The 20530-nt window shown below is 52.3% G+C and overlaps 1 protein-coding gene and 3 long non-coding RNA genes across 8 annotated transcripts in view; 2 read left to right on the top strand and 2 right to left on the bottom strand.

The window, feature by feature from the left end:
• The first annotated feature begins 816 nt into the window (after positions 1-816).
• On the top strand, positions 817-15236 carry LOC144285584 (uncharacterized). Of its 2 annotated transcripts, none has more exons than XR_013353852.1 (5): positions 817-1113; positions 3038-3093; positions 3674-3737; positions 12695-12748; positions 14260-15236. It is a non-coding gene; the product is annotated as an uncharacterized LOC144285584 (long non-coding RNA). The 2 variants fall into 2 exon arrangements; XR_013353851.1 differs by lacking the exon at positions 817-1113 and adding an exon at positions 1465-2519.
• On the bottom strand, positions 2988-16354 carry LOC144285583 (uncharacterized). Of its 3 annotated transcripts, none has more exons than XR_013353848.1 (2): positions 16198-16354; positions 2988-3853 (listed from the first exon to the last, which is right to left on the bottom strand). It is a non-coding gene; the product is annotated as an uncharacterized LOC144285583 (long non-coding RNA). The 3 variants fall into 3 exon arrangements; XR_013353849.1 differs by lacking the exon at positions 16198-16354 and adding an exon at positions 15964-16043; XR_013353850.1 differs by lacking the exon at positions 16198-16354 and adding an exon at positions 14431-15462.
• EEIG1 (estrogen-induced osteoclastogenesis regulator 1) overlaps positions 16085-20530 on the top strand; it is a 34493-nt gene continuing 30047 nt past the window's right edge. The window contains exon 1 of one of the 2 annotated variants that reach the window (XM_077850811.1): positions 16085-16615. In XM_077850811.1, the coding sequence (XP_077706937.1) occupies positions 16470-16615 (146 nt within the window). In that variant the 5' untranslated portion in view covers positions 16085-16469. The remainder of the gene's footprint in view (positions 16616-20530) is intronic. The other variant, XM_077850812.1, reaches the window with a different exon arrangement.
• LOC144285585 (uncharacterized) lies at positions 16377-19182 on the bottom strand. Its single transcript, XR_013353853.1, has 2 exons — positions 19047-19182; positions 16377-16637 (listed from the first exon to the last, which is right to left on the bottom strand). It is a non-coding gene; the product is annotated as an uncharacterized LOC144285585 (long non-coding RNA).

Genomic DNA, 20530 nt, shown 5'->3' with positions numbered 1-20530 from the left:
AGGGGCCCGAAGCAGGGCCCAGCTCCTCCCCCTGCCTGGTCCTCTCCAGCCGGAGCGGAGGCACGAGGTGACCCCGACTCCAGGACTTCCTGCGAAGTCCCCACGCACAGCGGCCCCCAGGGCAGTGACGAGCACAGCCCTGCAGATGCTTCCCGGAAGGCCGGGGGGGAGGTCAGCCTGGGCTAGGCCAGTAAATCACCCGCGGAAGGGGCCGCAGGGTTTCCTCCGCTGAGGCTGGGGAAGATGCAGGCCGGGGTAGGTGAAGGAAGGGGCGGCCACCCGCACTTGGCTGTTCGCGGGGTGGGTAAAGACTCTAGCATACGGGGAGAGGAAGCAGCGCTGCCCAGCGTCGCCAGGACCGGGCCACTCCCGCGGGCCACTCCCGGGCTCTACGCGCCAAGGCCCGGCGGTTTCACTCGCTGTTCCTCTGCGCATGCGGCTCGCCTTCCGCGGGTAGTTCACGTGCCGGTGAGGACTAGTTCGGAGTCCGGTATAGAACCAGGATAGAGGGATCCCTGGGTGGCGCAGCGGTTTGGCGCCTGCCTTTGGCCCAGGGCGCGATCCTGGTAGACCCGGGATCGAGTCCCACATCGGGCTCCTGGTGCATGGAGCCTGCTTCTCCCTCTGCCTGTGTCTCTGCCTCTCTCTCTCTCTCTGTGGCTATCATAAATAAATAACAATTAAAAAAAAGAACCAGGATAGAATCTGATTGGCTCATTTTGGGTCACGTGAATGAACCAGCCAGCCAATCGGGTGGGGTCCCGTATAATACGATGCCTTCTAAGGGGTTCTGCAGGGCTTCGCACCGGAGGGGCGGGCGGGGGCTCCCGGGGGCTCCCTAGCGGCTCTGGGCTTTGCTCTGCAAGGAGTGAAGACCTGGCTGGTGCAGTTCTCTGACTCTCTGAGGCACGGTGCCTTCCTAGGGCGCGGCTGTCCTGAGGGGCCCAGGCACTAGGAAACCAGCCTGGTTCAAGCCTCCTTCCCTGCAGTGGTGCCCCACCCAAGTCTCTACCATCACAGCCCCTGGCGGCGGCTGCTCAGACCCCTGCCCCAGGGCAGCAAAGCTCTGCCCCAACAAGGTGCTGGCGAAGTTCTCTGAGGAATCTGAACTAGGTAACGCCGAGGAAAGTCAGGCCTTGTCAGGAGAAGCGGGGGTGGAGAGGTACGGAGTGAGCAGAGGAGGCAGAAAAACGGTGACTCCAGGGGCCTTTTCATCACTGTCACCAGAGCTACAGTCATATGGCTGCAACACTGACACAACCGTTATCACAAAAGGCACAATTTAAAAAGGCATGCTTGCAACATGCTAAGGAAATTCCATGCAGGAAGATGCTGGGTAGCAGACACCAGTGCCCACTGCAGATAGAACCTTGGAGAACCTTGTCTAACCACTAGTGTTTAATGCTAACAGTAACAGTGATCTAGCATCTTCTACAGACCAGGCGCCCATTCCAAGCACCTCACTTATAGCTGTTCATGGAATGAGATAAGTAGTATTATCCCCACTTTACAGATGGGAAAACTAAGGCACAAAGAGATTCGGTAACTTGCCCTTAGTTCACAGAGACAGGATTCAAACGCCAGAGGCCTGGCTCAGAGGTCATCCCTGTAACCACTGCCCCCTAGGCACTGGTATGTACTTGACACTGTTCCAGGCACTGGGGTACAGATCAAGACGCTTACCCTATTTTCTGGGCCTTACTGCCTGGGTGGGGAGAGACGTAAATAGCAGTGACCCATATAATGAGCGGTCACTGTTGTTTTAAGTGCTACAAAGCTTCGAGCTCTAAGAGAATCTAGAAAAGGACCATCCTTGCCTGGAGAGGTCAGAGAGGGCTTCCCTGCAGAAATGACACTGAGGGCAGAGTGTGTGGCAGGAAGAGGTCCAGGTGAGAGGGAACAGCATGTACAGTGTGCTGAACCACATTAGCTAAGCGCTTTGCTTACCCCAGGCAAAGGTTACAGGGCATGATAAGGCCCTGCCCTGGCCACCAGGTGACCGGCCATTCTCTCCATGACTCTGCCCCACCTCTCCACTGGCAATCACAGTTGAATGAATGACCGTAGCTCTCTGAGGTGGCAGTAGGACAAACCCATGAATGTTTTCGGGAAAATGTTTGCTCCCAAGTGGCCCTGGAAGGACACTAATCACTTTAGTGCTCGGGTTGTGGGAGTCATGATGATTCAGGGAAAAAAGGCCACTAGCTGGATTCTGGAGGGAATTCAGCCACCCCAGCTGCCCATGTGTGGAGATGCTTATCAGAGGCCAGCCTAGGCATCGCTAGCTTCGAAAGTGGGGCTCTGGCAGTTTGCGCAAAGCAGCCCTGGCCTCTCTCCAAGGGCTTATTTTGGACACTGCTGGCTTTCCTAAATGAGTTAAAAAGCAAACTCTGGGGGTTTTGAGAAGTGCTCTAGTCTCAGCCAGATATTCTTGACAAGTATGGTCAGTTTCTGGATCCTAATGGCTGCAACAGGGCTGTCACGACAAGAAGCTGGGTCACTCTCAAGGGTTAGACTTGGTAGGATGAGACAACAATTGGATCTCATACCGGCCAGCTGGGCAACGGTGACAGCAGGGACGGGGAGGGTAGGGGAAACGACTCTCTCCTACTCTCTCTAGGCAAAGCTGGTTTCGCCTTCTAGGAGGGAACATTAAAAATGTGCTTGACTTTTGGCCCAGAGATTCCGCTTCTGGGAATTATTCCCCAAGACGCCTCCTACCATCACACAGGGGCATTTACAAGGGTGCTCACTGCAGAATGGCTTGAAATAGTTAAAAACTGCGAACACCCCAAACTGCAGAATGGCTTGAAATAGTTAAAAACTACGAACACCCCAAACATATCCTGATGGAACTGGCTAAATCTAGTGTGGATGTCCTCATCCCAGACAACTGCTACCCCTGAAGAGAATGTTCCAGAAAGGCACAGCCTCTAAGAGTTGCTGCTAGTTAGGTACAACAAAACAAGACAAAAAATACATAAAAGTGATGAAACAATGTGTATTGTATTATTTCATTTTTGCTTTTTTTTTTCAGATAGTATTCTTGCAAGCTTGGAAAAAAAGATGATCTAAAGCATCCCTACTGCACTGGTAAACAGAGGTTATCTGTAGGGAGGAGCACCAAGGGAGGACTTTCATTTCTTAAACTTTTGCTTTCTATAGCATAAAGTTATGCAATGCTTGAATTTTTACTTTTGCTTTCAGATCTTTCTTTTTTAACGCAAGCATTTTACTGCTATAAACTTCCCTCTTAGTCCGGCTTGTGCTGCATCCCTGAGATTTTGGGACGTTGTGTTTTCGCTTTCATTTGTTTCCAAGATATTTGCTAACTTCCCTCGTGATTTCTTCCTTGACTCACTGGTTGCTTAAGAGTGTGTTGTATAGGGATCCTGGGTGGTTCAGCGGTTTAGCGTCTGCCTTCAGCCCGGGGCCTGATCCTGGAGACTCAGGATCGAGTCCCACATCCGGCTTCCTGCATGGAGCCTGCTTCTCCCTCTGCAGTGGTGTCTCTGCCTCTTTCTCTCTCTCTCTCTCTCTCTCTGGGTCTCTTATGAATAAATAAAATCTTTTAAAAAAAGAAAAAGAAAAGAGTGTGTTGTATAATTTCCACATACTTGTGAGTTTTCCATTTTTTCTTTTGCTCTTGATTTCTAATCTCTTTCCATTGCAGGGTACACACTATGTTTGAAGTCAGAGGAGCAGCGATGACAAAAGGAGAATGTCTCCGCAGCAAGGTAAGTAGGAGCGCAGGAATGGGATCCACACTGCCTGGATTTGGAGTCAGCTCCCTCATAGACTACCCACGTGATCCTGGCTGTGCTGTCACTGCTCTGTGCCTCAGCTTCCTTATCTGTGAAATGGAACATACAGCATAGGGTCTTGTGAGTATGAAAAGCATTCACATGAGGAAAACCTGAAATTAGTGCCTGGGGCCCATACAATAAGTGTTCAGGGAAGCGTCAGCTGTGGTGGTGGAAGAGGAGGTCAGGACACTGGCAACTGCCCAGTCTGAGGATGTCTCCACTGAGCCCAGTTATAAGCACATGTGTTTGCACTCCCTGCCCTCCAGGACCAAATGGGTCCCTGACCCCTGACCTGTAGAAGGGTTGCTGTCAGCCTGTCCTCTTGTTCATTTGTTCCTTCCTTCCTGCATTCAGCACTCCCTCACTGTCCCCACTCCCTGATGTGCTAGGCCTTGGAGCCAGTGGGGGCGGGGAGGAGGACAGACATAAACTCTTCTGTGAAATGGGGATGATGATTATTTAAGCTGCTTTAACAAAATACCACAGACTGGGTGGTTTATAAACAACAGAAATTTATTTCTAACAGTTCTGCAGGCTGGAAGTCCAAGGTCAAGGCGCCAGTAGATTTGGTATCTGGCAAGAGTCTGCTCCCTGGTTCACAGCCAGCTTTCTTTGGGCCATGTCCCCACATGGCACAATGGGGGAGGGAACTCCTGGGAACCCTTCGTAAGGGCACTGTTCCCGTTCATGAAGGCTATGCCCTCATGACCTAATCACCTCTGAGAGGCCCCCCCACACCCTAATGCCATCAGGTTGGAGGTTAGGATTTCAACATATGATTTTGGGGGGAACACATTCTGCCTATAGCAATGATACAACCACTTGCTGCAGGCTGTTGGTGCTTGAGGGGATCTTAGAAATACAGTCCTTAGCCCAGGGCATGGGCCCCCAGGGTGAGGTCAATACACGGAAGCTGTTGTTTAGAGAGCAGTGACAATACCAAGGGCCTCTTATCTATCTATCTATCTATCTATCTATCTATCTATCTATCTATCTATCTACCTTTAAAATTATTTATTTATTTATTTGGGGGGGAGCAGAGGGAGAGGGACAAGCTGACTCCCAGCTGAGCTCAGAGCTCCATGTAGGGGCTCGATCCCACAACCCTGAGATCACGACCTGAGCTAAAATCAAGAGTGCAGTGCTTAACCGACTGAGCCTCACAGGCACCCCTCTATTTTTTTTTTATTTTAATTTTTAATTTTTTTTCCCTCTATTTTTAAAGTGAGCTCTGTGCCCTCCTTGGGGCTCAAACTCATGACCTCAAGATCAAGAGTTGTATGCTCTAAGGACTGGAATCAGCCAGGCACCCCCATTGAGGCCCATTTTTAAGGCCAACCCCCTTATGGTCAACAATATGCTGCCTTGGGGTTCATCATTGGTGTTGATTTCTAGCCATCTCTCCTCATGCCTGCACCTGTTCCAAAATCTTCATGGAGGTCAGAACTCTTGTCGAGTTGTCCATTCTTCTGTCCCAGTGCTAACATCAGTGCCTGGCACAGTATGGACAATCAGTTTTGTTCTAGTCAAATAAGCACTATTCTAACTGCTTTACAAATATCAACTCATTCTCTACTCATAACACTTCTGGGAAATAACAGAGAGTTTCATAACTTATCCAAACTCACAGAGCCAAAAAAGCAGCCAAGTCAGAATTTGAACCCTGGGCGATGTTTGCTGAAGGAAGGAAGGAGAGTGAGGTGCAGGCTCTGGCATATATAGTTTTGAAATGCAGCCTCAGGGCAGCCCGGGTGGCTCAGTGGTTTAGTGCCGCCTTCAGCCCAGGGCGCGATCCTGGAGACCCGGGATCGAGTTCCGCATTGGGCTCCCTGCATGGAGCCTGCTTCTCCCTCTGCCTGTGTCTCTGCCTCTCTCTCTCTCTCTGTGTGTCTCTCATGAATAAATAAAATCTTAAAAAAAAAAAAAAAGAAAAAAAGAAAAAAAGAAATGCAGCCTCAGAGAGCAGGGCCTTTAGCAAGCACTGATTTCCAACCTCATTGCTGTTCCATAAGAAGGAAGTGGAGACTAAAGTCTGGGAAGGTGGGACCCCAAGGCCAACCAAGAGATTAAAATTTGGAATTTCCAGGCTACAGCCCTGTGATCCTAGACTGTTGGGAATTCGGGGTGTGTCAGGTATTCCCCGCTGTCACTGGAGAGAACTTCACCATGAGTTGAGTAGAGAGGACAGTTTACAAAATACGGTGTGATGTTGGTAGCTAATGCTTGATGAGCACTACCCAGGTGCCAGGTCATTTGCAAAGTCCTTTTGTGTGTGTGTGTGTGTGTGTGTGTGTGTGTGTTTGTTTTTTTGTTTTTCAAAGTCCTTTGTATATATTATGCCCTCGTTGAATCCTCAAAAGAATTTCATGAGGCAGGTATGGCCACTAAACCCATTTTACAGCTGTTAAAACTGAGGTTAAGAGACTCCAAGTGACTGGCCCCTAGGTCATTGAGCTAAGATGAGGAGGAACCTGGGACACACACACACCCCACCCCTGTCTGCTCTCTGGTCCCTGCTGGAGCCCTTGTCCCCCTCTGCTCCTCCAAAGCCTCACTGTTAAATGATACCACATTTCAAAATCTTAGCTGTTGCTGACAGCAACATGGGGGACTGTGCCTAAGGATTCAGAAAATAAGCAGAGCTCAGCAAGGGCTGAGGGGCTGTGTATGTGCCTAAGAGGACAGGGAGGTGACCTGGAAACACCTCTTCTTGGTAAACAGGGCCCTGATCACTGGGTGAAAGGTGTCGGACTCCTGACCAGTTATGTAAACCCTGTGTTCACCTGCTGACTTCTGGCCCACTGGGTGGGGGTCTAAGAAGGTCCAGAAGTCTACCTCTCTCTTTGCGGTGTGTGTGTGTGTGTCTCATTTTAGTGCACCTCACATACAATCAGGCTGCTCAGACAAGGATTCAGCCAATCCATCTGTCCACTGTGCTTAGGCCCAGCAGGGCCACAGGGCCACCTGCCAGAAATGGGACTGCTGCTTGCTCTTGATGCCCCCTCAAGCCCTCTCCAAGACTTTAGTTTGACTTTGCACAGGAGTTCAACTGGACTCCTTTTCCTAAGTGGTACTATGCCATGCACTTTCCCCTCATACTTTATCTAACTGTGCAAAGGGGTCATTATCTCCATTTTATGGGTGAGGACACTGAAGGTGAAAGAGGTTAATAACTTGCTTGAAGCGATAGGGCTAGGGAGTGGCAGGGCTGGCATTTGAATCCAGGTCCCTTCAGGCAGAAGGAAGGTTCTGGGAACTGTGTTCTCATGAAAGAAAGATCTGGAGATCCAGGTGACAGGCAGAGAAAGGAAAGTTAAGGAAGTTAAGTTCCTGACTTTTATAGGGAGGCAAAGGCCATGTAGGAGCTGGCCTGGGATAATCACATCACCCTCTCTCTAACACTTTCCATGGTTCCCCATGAGCTTTAGGATAAAGCACAGCATCATTATCATAGCCTGCCAGGCCCTCCTGTGGGATGGGGCCTGCCTACTTTTTGAGCCTTGCCCTCGCCTCTCACAGATTCTGGGCTCTTACATCTTCTCAGCTTAGACTTCCCACCAATTCCCCTCTTTCCTGGCTGACTTCTGTCCACTCATTAGGCTTGGCCTTACATGCCTTTCCCACTCGGAAAAGCCTGCCCAGGTCATGGACACCAGTTCAGGCCCAGTCTGCATCCCCACCACTCCCTGAACGCTCCTTGACCCCCAGGCATACCACAGCCCTCATCGCTTGAGCCACACCTGCCTGCCCATCTCCAGCCCTCCCCCTTGCGGCCCAAGTCCCAGAGCCGATGGTGTGATAAGCACCTGGGAATGAAACATGGAGAGAAGATGTGCTTGGCCGACCTTGGAAGGCTGGGGACCTCGAAGGCAGATAGAGAGCGAGGTAGCAAGGCTGCTGGGCTGCCCTGCAGGTTGTACTAAGACAGTACTATAAGAGCAGGGCCAGTGCTCAAGAGCCCAGAACACAGGCTGGAGTTTGGACTTTGTCCAGTTAGTGATTTGGAGTTCTGGGCTTAAGGCACGCTGGAGCCAAAGCCAGGGGTTAAGAAGGTAAGGCTGTTCTCAAAGCCATAGGGAAAGACAGGTGGGTCTGGGGAAAGCCACCTCCGGGTCTCTGGACAGAATGAAAATGGGGTAAACACAGTGTCATGTTTCAGCCTGGGAATCGGCCTGATTTTGAACAGTGTCGAGTCAGGTATCGGGCCTCGGCCTTCGCATACTCACTGATTGAATCTCCTCAACAACCCCAGGAGGCAAGGACTGCTGTGGGTCCAATGGGACAGATGGGGAAACTGAGGTTCAGAGAGGTGGAGTGACCTGCCCCAGGTCACACGGGGACTCTCTCTATCCCTGCCTTAGTTGTAACTCTGTCTTGTAGCTCACTCAGAAGTCAGGGGGATCTAGACTGTCTAGACCTGTACTGTCCAATATGGTTGTTGTGAGCCACCTGTGCCTAGTTAAATTTTAAATTTAGATTAAATGGAGTTTAAAATTCAGTTCCAGGGCAGCCCAGGTGGCTCAGCAGTTTAGCGCCACCTTCAGCCCAGGGCCTGATCCTGGAGACCCAGGATTGAGTCCCCTGTTGGGCTCCCTGCATGGAGCCTGTTTCTCCCTCTTCTCCCTCTGCCTCTCTCTCTCTCTCTCTCTCTGTGTGTCTCATGAATAAATAAATAAAATCTTTAAAAAAGTAAAATTCAGTTCCATAAATAAATAAAATAATAAAATAAAAATAAGATTCAATTCCTTAGTCACACTAGCCACATTTTAAGTGCTCAATAGCCACATGTGGCTAGTGGTTATCACACTGGATAGTGCAGGTATGGGACATTTCTACCACCATGGAAAGTACTATTAATAATGCGGGTCAAGGGATCCCTGGGTGGCGCAGCGGTTTAGTGCCTGCCTTTGGCCCAGGGCGCGATCTTGGAGACCAGGATCGAATCCCACGTCCGGCTCCCGGTGCATGGAGCCTGCTTCTCCCTCTGCCTGTGTCTCTGCCTCTCTCTCTCTCTCTCTCTGTGACTATCATAAATAAATAAAAAAATTTAAAAAAATAATAATGCTGGTCAAGACTGTGAAGGTGGACAGGTCCTCAGAGACCATTTAATTCAATTCAATGCTCCTATTTAACAGACAAAGAGAGGGCAGGGACTGGTTCAAAGTCATACAGTGAAAAAACAAAAACAAAAACAAAAAAAACAAAGTGAGTTACTGATAGGGGTGGAATTCAAAAGCTGAGTTCCTCACTCCCCAGCCTGAGCTCTCTCCACTGAAGGAGATTGACTCCTGTCTCTTAGCTGGGGCTTCATGAGAGGCTTCTGTGAGGCAAAGAGGGACCATAAACTAAGTCTAAAGACAATCGATTAAGTGGAAGTAATACTTTCATGTTGAAATTTAACAAAGGTTGATATCCGCAATATGTAGTAAGCTACTACAAATAAATAAAAAGATGACTACTCCAATTGGAGAAAAGGACCAAGGATAGGCCAGGCAATTTACAGAGGAAATGAGAATTGCCAAAAAGATTCTAGTGAAAGAAACTTACAGTAGTGTAGCTTTCTGTTGTTGTTGTTGTTGAACAGATTGGTAAAGATAGAGAAAATGTGGGAATGGATGCTATCTTATACTCTTGGTAGGAGTAGAAATGGATCCAACCTGTTTGGAAGGCAGTTTGGCCACACTTTTCAACAGTAAATATGTAAATTTTCTTTGAATCAATAATCCCTGGGCCGGAACCCAAGGATGCCTGATTCTGGGTCTCGTGTTCTGAACCATGACTACTCTCCATGAGTGATGGTCAGGCTTCGGTTGGAAAGGGCGGAATCACTGGTCAATGGGGAGGCTTGTGGATTTGGCTGTGGGAGGCTTCAGCAGGATGGACCCGCGTGGGCGAGTTCTTTGGAGCCTTTATTTTCTTATGTTACTGGCTCAGATATTAGCCAGGGGCCCAGCACCAATCAATACGCGCTTGGTCAGCTGCCGTGATGGCTCAGCTGCCATTCCAGTTCTGCAAATAATTGGAGCCCAGTCACCGGTGAATCAGCACTGGCCGCCCTTGGCAAGCAAGGCTGGGAAGGCAGCTTGGCGTGGCAGTTTGTGCTGGGTGTCAGGTGACAGAGAGCAAGCCAGCTGGGTAGCTGCCCCCAGAGTGATTTGGGCAAGTAACACCCCAACTTCAGTTTCCCCTTTCTTTCCCTGTTTCTTTTCTTTTCTCCTTTCTTCTCTCCTCTCTCCCTCTTACCCTTCCTTCCAAAGACTGCCAAGTGTGCATCACTTATTGTGACAGCAAACAGAAGGCAGAACCCTTGTTTTCTCTGCACACAGATGGTTGGTAACTTGGGGGCACAGAGAGTGAGTGTTGTGCCTGACATGGGAGAATGGGGTGGGAGAAAATGCCTGAGCTGAAGCTTGGCACCTGGTAGGCGACACCAGGTGAGCAGGGGACAAGACTGAAACCTTTGGACAGGGCTGAGGGAGGCAGACAGTGAAAGGCTGAGCAGTTGCTTCCAGAGGATCCTGGATACCAGGCTAAGGACCTTTGATTTTATCCAGAGGGTGATAGAGAAACGTGGTAAGGCTTTGTTTGTAATATCCTTATAACAATATATTACTGAATTACAAAATGAATTCATCATATTACAAAAAACAATATCCAGGGCAGCCCAGGTGGCTCAGTGGTTTAGTGCTGCCTTTGGCCCAGGGCGTGATTCTGGAGATCCAGGATCCAGTTCCACGTCAGGCTCCCTGCAAGGAGCCTGCTTCTCCCTCTGCCTGTGTCTCTGCCTCTCTCCCTCTCTCTCTCTCTCTCTCTCTCTCTCTGTGTCTCTCATGAATAAATAAATAAAATCTTAAAAAACAACAACAACAACAATTTCCAAAATATCCATTAAAATAAAGTAAAAATTTCCCTCTAAACTCTCTCCCCAGACGGAAGCCTCTGGTAACATTTAGGGTGTATTCTTCAAGATTCTTTCCTATGCATACAGAAATATATCCATTCTTCTAGACAAAAATAAGCTCACCCTTTACATACTGTTCTGTGACTCACTTTGCCATGGCAGGGTGGACATTTCCCACCTTGGCACACACACATCTCCTATGTCCTTCTCAGCAGCCATGTGGCATCTCATCAATGACACTTGCCTTCATTTGACAAATACTGATTGAATTCCGCTGTGTACCAGACACTGTTCTGGGTGCCGAGGATGGAGCAGAGTAACAAAAAACAGTTTTGCCCTTAAGGCTTCCAGCTTCCTACTGGCAGACATCAGGCTGCTTTGATATTTTTGTATAATATACAAGGGTGCAGGGACCATCTTGCATGTGTATTTGCTTGCATGAGTGAGTACTGCCATTGGGTAACCTACTTGAAAAGGAATTGTGCCCCAGGGTGCCTGGGTGGCTCAGTTGGTTAAATGTCGATTCTTGATTTTGGCTCAGGTTATAATTTCAGGGTCCTGAGGTCGAGCCCTACGTTGGGATCCACGCTCAGTGAGGAGTCTGCTTGAGGATCGTCTCTCCCTCTCCCTCTGCCCCTCTCTCCCACTCATGCAAGCACATGCGCTCTAATAAATAAATCTTTAAGAAAAAGAAATTGTGCACATTGGATTTTGGTAGTTACTGGCAACATTTAAGAGTTTTAGATTAGGAAGTGATGTGGTTATATCTACAATTATCTGCCCACCCGTCCATCACCCTGTCCATCCACCCATCCATCCTTTACCCATCCATCCATGCATATATATGCACATACATCGTGCGTGTACCTGTGCATCTGTCTCTTTGACACAGTTATTTATAAAGTGTCAATCATGTGGCAGGCCATGAAATGTACATCCAGACACCATGAATGAGGCATCTGACCCTGTGAAGCTCCTGCTGTAATGGCACAGAAAGAGAGAGAGAATGAGAGAAAGAGAGAGAGAGAGAGAGAGAGAGAGAGAGGTAAGCAGTATCACAAGAGTTTGTCAGGCCAGACGAGGGCAAGGATTCTCTCAGGCCTCCTGTTTTCTGCAGGTATGATTCTGTTCTCTGTTCCCCCTCCTCCTTCCTGACAGGGGTTATGCTCACTCACAGCTACTTGGAGAACCAGGTGGCATTCAAATTCAAAACCCTGGGGATATTAAAAAAGCTCCACTTGAGAAACTATAGCTGTTTCTCAGGAAGTGCTGAGCTCTTTCTCTGCCATGCGTCCCCTTCTCTTCATAGTGCTCTAGTGTACTAGTCCATCTCCTATTGGCATGGCTGCATTAGCTTCCTCACCTGTCTGTCCTGTCCTTGTTCTTTTTTTTATTTTTAATATTTTATTTATTATTTGAGCATGCACACAAGAAAACACAAGCAGGGAGAAGAGGCAGAGGAAAAGGGAGAAGCAGACTCTGCCTAGCAGGGAGCCTGACGTGGGGCTCAATCCCAGGACTCCAGGATCATGACCTGAGCCTAAGGCAGAAGCTTAACCAAATGAGCCACCTAGGTGCCCCCCTGCCCTTGTTCTTGCCTGCTGGTAACCAATCCATTCTCCACATAAAAAGAACTTTGAAGGAGGCATTTTGGATCTTGTCACTAACCTGCTTGTATCCACCCTCAAAGATAGTGTCCCTTTGGGCTAAATAAAATCTCAACTCCTCCCAGGCTCACAGAGCTCATGTCAGCAGGCTCTTTCCTGACCCCATGCCTCTCACTCCCCAAACATGCCAATCCCTGCCTCTGCCCCCAGAGCTTTCTGTGCTTGGGTCCTCCTTATTATGTAGGTCTGTGCTGGGATAATCCCTCACACAGGCCAGGAAGGACAGGCTATGGTTGGGATTTGAGGGTGCTGGGGAAGTGTGGAAGTGCTGGCCTGGAGCTCTGTTATGACCACTCACTCAGATCTCTTTGTCCCTTCAGGCCTATGCCATTTGCAGGTGTGGCCTCTTGAAGTCCTCACAACATTCTGAAAAGGTTGGTTTCCTTCCTTCCTTTCTTAATTTTTCAGTAAGCTCTATGTCCAATGTGGGGCTTGAACTCACAGCCCTGAGATCAAGAGTTGCATGCTCTACCCATTGAGCCAGTCAGGCACTCAGGTTGGTATTCTTATTCCCCTTTTTCAGGTGAAAAACTATGGCTTGGAGATTAAAAAAAAAGGGGGGGGGGTATATTTTCAAGATTTCTTTCTATGCATGCAAAAGTACACCCAAAGTTTGTGTGATGCTGATTGATGGTCGGTGTTAAGTCAGCCGGATTTTTTTTTTTTTTTTTTAAGATTTTATTTCTTTGGGATCCCTGGGTGGCACAGCGGTTTAGCGCCTGCCTTTGGCCCAGGGCGCAATCCTAGAGACCCGGGATCAAATCCCACGTCGGGCTCCCGGTGCATGGAGCCTGCTTCTCCTTCTGCCTATGTCTCTGCCTCTCTCTCTCTCTCTCTCTCTGTGTGACTATCATAAAAAAAAAAAAAAAAAATTATTTCTTTGACAGAGAGAGAGCACAAGCAGAGGGAGTGGCAGGGATAGGGAGAAGCAGGCTCCCCATGGAGCAGGGAGCCTGATGTGGGACTTGATTCCAGGACCCTAGGACCACAACCCAAGCCAAAGGCAGATGCTTAACCAACTGAAGCACCCAGGTGCCCAAGTCAGCCAGATTTTTCAATCCTGCTCTGATGGCTTCAGAGCAAGTGGTCCTAGCCATATCATCCTGAATCTCCTCATTATGTAGAGTCCTCAGGCCTCAGTGTCCCAAACCGAGGCCACACTGCCAATGTGCAGCAGAGCCAGGATTCTAACATAGGTTTGTCTCACCCCAAATGGAGCATCCTGAACTGGCACCAGGTTTTCTCCCTTCCCTAGGCACTGTCTGGGAAATGAGGAAAGTTGAAACTTCCGGGGCTCCCAGCCCTGAGGCTACAAAGAGATAAATACCCAAACCGGGCTGAGTCTGGCAGCCAGGCCCACCCTGCTTCCTGTTAGAGCAGTTTGGGGTTACTCGTGGTCACAACTGAGGAGCCAGCCAGGCCTTGAGACTTCTTTGGCTGGTCTTCTCCTCTAAAATCCCCTCCTGGGGTCAGGTGGGCATGAGTTCTTCCCCTGTGGAGCAGGCCCAGCCAAGATCAGGAAGGACAACACACCCCACAGAGTGGGAGGCACAGATTAGCCCTTTACTACCTGTGCTCCAGGGTGAAAACCTTATTCAAATTATCTAAACTCTCCAGGCCTCAAGTACCCTGGCTGTACATGGATGCACATAATGGCAGCGAGAGCTGCTATTACCACTTTTCACCTATCTGGCTTCATTGTGTTTCCTAAATTATGAGATAAACTGGAGAGAAGTACGGTGGCTACCCCATTTTATGGCTGGGAGGCAGAAAGAAATCAGAAATTTGAGCCCTCGGTTACATGTCTGGACCTAACTCAGCCTCAAGTCCAATCAATTTCTGTCTCTCAAGTGCCTCTCAAACCCATCCTCTCATTTTCTTTCAGCTCTGAGGTTCTGCCTTCATCATTTCTTGCCTGGATCAACACAAGGCCCCTGACCCCTGTTTCCCATATTCTCTCCTCCACACTACCTGCTGCCAGAGCCAGCTTCTTACAACAAAAAACAAGTCTGAGTCACGCTCCTGTTCAAAATGTGTGAGTAGCTCCCCTCCTTACTCTGGTCTATGAGGCTCTGTAAGATCCAGCCACTGCAGCTCAGGTCTTCCAGCTGTATCTCTTGCGCTCTGCCTCTTTCGAATCTCAATGCAGCCAGGTGCAAGTACTCAAAGCTTCTGTGGGCACCACATTCTCTGTCCTCCAGGCCTCTAGAGGCTCTGCATGGCCCCTCCGCCCCTCCCACCTGACTCAGGGTGTGCATCCTTCTAAGACTTGGATAACTTTGTGTGAGAAGCCTTATCCCTTGGACCATGCATCCCTGCCTCCACTGAGCTCATCCAGTCCCCTGTGCGACCACAATCACAGTTCTCATCTACCAGAATTGTTGCTGCCTGGGTCCCAGGCTGCTTCTCCACCTGATCTTGGTCTTGAAGAGGCTGGAGAGGGGAGAGCCATCGGGGGGGCTCACTGCTGGGTCCAAGCCTGGTTCCGAGCAGTTGCTCTTTAACATTTGGGGACCAAATGAATGAACTACAATGTGTCCCGGGTCTGAGAAGTACGGGGCTCTGGAAGCGGTCTCTGTACCCAGGGCAGTTAATGTAGTCAGAGAGACCAGCACTAGCTAGCTCAGAAGCTAACCGACAACAAAAGGCTTGGGAAGCAGCTTGAGGAAGAAGCTGGGTCTACACAGGTTGTGTGATGAACTGCGCCAAGTCACTTCCTCAGCGAAGCCTCTGCAGACATTTCTCAGTGCTCACAACTAGAGATTCCCAGGTGAAGGACCTGCTCGGTCTAGCCCTGGCCAGCTCTCTGGGTGTTTTTTCTGAAAATGGGACTCACCGCCTCCCGGCCTGATTCAGTGGCTAACGAGCTCAAATCTGGGGGGGGGTGGTTTGTGGGGTGGGCATTGGAGGGCCATTGCAGCTACAGTGTTCGTGTTGTTTCTTCTCATTGTTTCTCCTTTTCTTCTGCTCGCGCCCCCCTCCTGGCCGGACCAGCCCGAGCTTCCCGCCCCGCGACCTCCCACTGCCTCCGCGGGGCCCCCTCTCCCTTAGCCTCCGCTCCGCCCCGGCCGAGGGGGCGGGCCCAGCCGCGCGGCGCACCAATCCAACCGTCCTGAGCCGCCTCGGCCTCCCGCGAGCCCCGCCCCACGCCGCCGCCCTCCAATCGCGCTCCGCGCCCGCCCAGCTAGGGCGCCCAATAGCGAGCGGCTGGGCCGCCGGCGCCCCGCCCCTCCCGCGCTCCGCGGCGGCTCCGCGGGCGGCCGCGCTGGGCCTCAGCATTCTCCCGGCGGCGCCACACAGCGTCGGTCTCTGGCGGCGGCGCTGCTGCTCGCGGGGTGCAGGGCGGAGGCGGCGAGCGAGGCGGGTGCCACCGGCCGGCCGGAAAGGCGCCTCAGCTCCGCCGGGGCCCGCGGCGCGGGACCCAGGACCGAAGAGGAGGCGGCGCCCCGGCTGCCCGGGCCCGGTGCCTGCCCCGAGGGGGGCCGCGGCCGGCCGTTCCTGGCCCGGAGTGTCCCCGCCGGGTCTCCCGGAGAGGCCCCCAGAGCTCCCGGTCGCCCCCTGGGGGTGCCTTCAGCCGCCCCGGACTCACCTGCGCGGGCCGCGGCGCCCAGGTGCGGGGGCGTGTGCGCGGCAGGGCGCCTCCCCCGACCGCCAGCGGGGCGGGGCGGGGCCGTCCTCCGCCTCACCGGTCCGCCCGCCGCGCCCGGTAGCGCGGCGAGAGCTCCCCGGGGACCGCGGTGCGGGATGCTGCCCGCCAGCGCGGCCGCCCGCGCGCCGCCCACCACCCCAGCCCCTGCCTCCCGGGCCATGCCCCGCCGTTTACATGCCGGTGAAGCCCCCGGCCTCTCCGAGCCCCTCCGAATCCCGGCGTCCCGACGGTGAAGCCAGCCGGCCCGCGAACTGGACTGGTCGCTCAGACCTGGGCCCTCCGGACTCCGATCCCCGCCCGCTCAGCCGCCTTCGCCACCATCTGGGCGGGATCGGGCTCTGATGTTTTGAGGAGGGGGTGTGGTGTAGGGAAAGGAATCCTGGGGATTTCTGGCTCCCCCCCCCCTTTTTTTGGCCTTCGGGGCTTCAGACTCAGGGAACTCGCTCATGGCTTTCTTGATGAAGAAGAAGAAATTCAAATTCCAAACCACTTTCACCCTGGAGGAGCTGACTGCGGTCCCCTTCGTGAACGGAGTCCTCTTCTGCAAGGTCCGGCTGCTGGATGGCGGGGATTTTGTCAGCTTGTCGTCAAGGTAGGAGCTGGGGCAGTGGCGTCTGCAGAGGAGGGGGGGGGGATGATGGGCCAGATCTAGCCACTTGGCACATGGAAGCACCCCTCTGGGCTCAGAGAGTCCTGGGGATTATGTGTGTCTGGGGCAGGTTTGCACAAGGCAGGGCTGAGTGATGTGGGAGGTCTGGGCCTGAGCAAACTGGCAGGATGCCGGTACCGTCTGCAGGTGACCAGCTGGATAGGTGTGGGTTCCTTCTTTCAACTCCCTCTTGGGGCCCTGCCCACAGGCTCATTCCTCAGACCTGTGCAAAGAGCCCACTGGGGTTTGTGCCTGGAAGGTCTGAGACCGAGAGGAGTATTCCACGCCACCTTGCACCCAGCTGGCCGCTTGGGCTGTCATATGATTTAGAGCCTGGGCCAGCCACAGGTTCCCAGGCACTCCCGGTCTGGCTGGAGGGAGGTGGCTGGATTTTGGCCTGCCCAGCCCTCTCTGAGTGTCTGTCGTCTTCTGGCTGTGGCTTGGACTGCTTTGCATTGTAAATGCCCCTGTCAATGAGCCTGCCCCCTCTCTGAAAGAGGCTCAGTCCAGTTCAGTGTATGTGTTCTTCCCCATCCTGCAGGTCCAGCTGTCCAGCTCATTGCTGAGGGTGACTGAGTTCCTGAATGACTGGGCCTACCTGGGGTCACACAGTTTCAGCTTGCGGGGGTGGGGGGTGGGTGGTGGGTGGGGGGGTGGGGAGTGTCTCGGAGTCTGACAGATGGGGTTTTAAGTCCCAGCTCTGTCACTTCCTGGGCTCAATAACAGGTCTCTGTCAGAGTTGTGGAGAAGTTTCAGTAGGTAGAGTGCAGTACAGAGCCTGGCCCAGTGCCTAGGACATGCTGGTTCCCTTCCCTGGTCTGTCCCTTTGCTCCTCTGGCCTCGTTGTGGGCCCAGTTAGCTGGAGCTGCCATACTTGAGCTGAGATGGAGAAACTGAGGCCCAGAAAGAGAAAGTGAGTGGCTTTCCAGGGACCTCGCAGGAGGCAGTTGTCAACTGAACTTGGCCTATTTGGAGACCTGTTTGATGAATCTGGTGGTCTGAGAGGATGCAGGTGAAGGGGTAGGCATATAGCCTAACCCAGATTTAGGAGTCTCTGGTGCAGACAGGGCGGGGTGCCTTTTCTCTGCACTTGGGCCCACTCAGGCCTGGAGGCTCCCCAGTCTGCCAGGAACTGCTTATCTGAGGAATTCACAGAAGGGCTGCCCTTTGCTGTGGGGGCTGGTGGCAGTCTTCTGCTGCCTGGGAAGGCTGGGATCCCGTGGCCACCCACAGAGCAGCCCGAGGTTTGGAGGGGTGGGAAGGATTGTGCTCAGGGCTAGGGTCTGGGGTCTGACACTCACTGGGTGATCTTCGGCAAGTTACCTAACCTCTCAGATTCTAAGAACCAGCATTTGTTGGTGCTGTGCTCCCCATTTTACTAGCACTTCTTCCCTAATTCCTGGACTATCCCATGGAGGGGCGTAGAGATGGGGGGGGGGGCACTGTAGGATTATTATCCCCATTTTACAGAGGTGAAAACTGAGGCTCAGGAAGGGAGTGATTTGCTTGAGCTAATACAGAAGAGCCCAGATTCAGTCAGGGTGTGTTTTTAACCACTATCTTGTTCTACCTTTGAGCCTTGCTTTCCTTGTCTGTGAAATGAGAGAAGTCATATCTGCCCCCAGAGTTGTGAGGATAATGGATAACGGCTGTGCCACGTCTGTCTCGGGCAAATTGTTGCAGCAGTTGTGGTTATTATGGCGGAGGGGTCCAGGCTCCAGGCCCTAGGCCTCCCACTTCCCAGGGACCAGCTGGAGTCAGCAGAGGGCCCACATGTGAGCTAGGGGTGGAGCAGGGTTTTAGATCCCACCAAGCAATCAATATTCAGCCTCAGACTGAGGTCACCTCCCAGGCACTGGGGCCATTGTCATCCTACCTTTCAGTCTTTCCATTGCCCTAAACCTGCCCCCTCATCTGGGAAACTCTGGAAAGTTCCAGGTTTTGGCCCACAGTGTCTGGATTTCACTTCTGCCTCCCCTTCTTCCCTCCTGGCAAGGGGCCAGGGATTCCCTGAACCCGGCTGAGCCCAAACAACCTTTCCCAGCCCTAGTCCTGGTTGAAACCTGAGAGGATTGTGGAGGGAGGAGCATCAGCTCCTGAGTCCCTAAGGCTGGGCACATGGTGGGCCCTGAGTACCTGTCTCTTGCTGGGCAGGTGTGGCTGCAGCGAGCAGACAGGGACATTGGAACCTGAGGTTGCTTTAGAGCTGCTTTGGCTTTTGCCCAGGAGATAGGGGTTCCTGGGCTCCTACCCTCTCCACTCCTACCCCACCCATTCTATTCTGTAGCCTGGGAGCCCTACCTCACAGACCACCCCTCCAGATGGCCAAGGCCCCATTGTTTTGGAGTTGCGGTAGGGTCAGGGGTGAGGAGACCTGCTTAGGTCCTGGGCACAGATCCAGTAGCATACTCTTCCCAACCCCAGGGACCCCTGGGATGACCTGGAGACTGCTGGTGGCAGCATGGGTGTTGTCTGAGTAAGGCCCTGAGGCCCCACCCCTGCAGCGCCCGCCTTCCTAGTTGGAGTGTTTCTGTGTGTTGGGTGCTATGGCAACAGCTGGGTACACAGCTCCAGCCTGACCCAATTTGAGCAGGTAAAGCAGGTGGTATGCCATGCTGTTCCCCAGCCTCATCTTGGGCCTCCTTACGAACCGTAATCCTCACAGCTACTGTGCTCCAAGGGCCCGTGCTATGTGCCAGTGTTTTGCAAGTGGTATGTCCATTAATCCTCTTGGCCATCGGGGTGAGGGGGGCACCAAAGCCAGAGAGGTTAAGCCATATGCCAGAAGTCACTTGGCTGGTAATGTAATTGGGAAGATATCCTATTTACCATTAGGGTTTAAACTGCCTTCGATGTGCACTTAACTGGATGCAGGGGATCTGCTGAGCTCCTCGAATGGGTGATCAGTTGAGCCCTGGAACCACCCCCTGAGCTGATGAGGAAACTGCTCAAGAGAGCTGAAGTGATGGACCCATTTCACTCAGCCTGGGAGTAGCAGGGCTGTGATGTAAATTGGGCAGGCCTGGCTCCAAAGTCCTGCCTTGCCTTGGTGGCAGAGGGCTGGAAGCAGCTACAGCCGCATGTGATGTCCTCAGACCTTTTTTTATTGGGTTGGATGGCAATAGGAAAGTCTAGATTTGGATTAGATCCTGTGATATCTGAGGAAAAGGAGCTCTAGGGCCAGAAGTGGGGGTGAAGCTAAAATCACTGCCATGGATTTGGGGCCAGGCATGGGCTGGCACTTGGGCATAGTGGGCATTTGCCAAGGTCCCTGCTTGGAGTTCTTTCAGGCAGATGCATCCAGATGGGCATCTGGAAGGCCTTCTCAGGGGTCCTGGGAGGAATGCAGAGGTCCCAGCCAAGTCTGGTGAGTTGAGAGGCAGCAGCCCGGGCCATGGTCTCTCCAGGGCAGGCTGGGTGCAGGCTTCCAGCCTTGAGCCAATCCATCCTTCAGGCAAGAAGAATCCCAAACATCCCAAGAGGTCTCTCTGCCCAGCTGGCACAGGTCCTGTGGTCTGGCCCATGCACATGCTGGTGGTGCCAGGGAAGGGAGCAAGAGGGAGGCGTTGATTTACCGTATAGCAAGTCCCCTCAGGAGGAGACAGGTGGAGAACCCTTCCTTGGCCAGTGGCCAACGGGATAGGGAGGGACTGGTGAAAATGAAGATGAGGAGTGGCCAGGCCTGACTGCCACCCTCCCCCACCCCCCCGGTCTTGGTGGTCCAGCTGACGGGCAGGGGGGGAAGTGTGGCCTGGTTTGCCCATTAGGATGATGGCTTTTGGCTGCTGAATGGAGAAGATGCAAGGGGTCCTGACCAGTACCCCGTAAGGGACAGTTGGAGCTGGCCAGGTGGGTTTT

This window comes from Canis aureus, chromosome 16 (assembly GCF_053574225.1).
Source record: "Canis aureus isolate CA01 chromosome 16, VMU_Caureus_v.1.0, whole genome shotgun sequence".
In the NCBI taxonomy this organism is placed as follows: domain Eukaryota; kingdom Metazoa; phylum Chordata; class Mammalia; order Carnivora; family Canidae; genus Canis; species Canis aureus.
The sequence above is the reverse complement of the archived record's forward strand: the minus strand, read 5'-3'. Positions and strand labels throughout refer to the sequence as shown.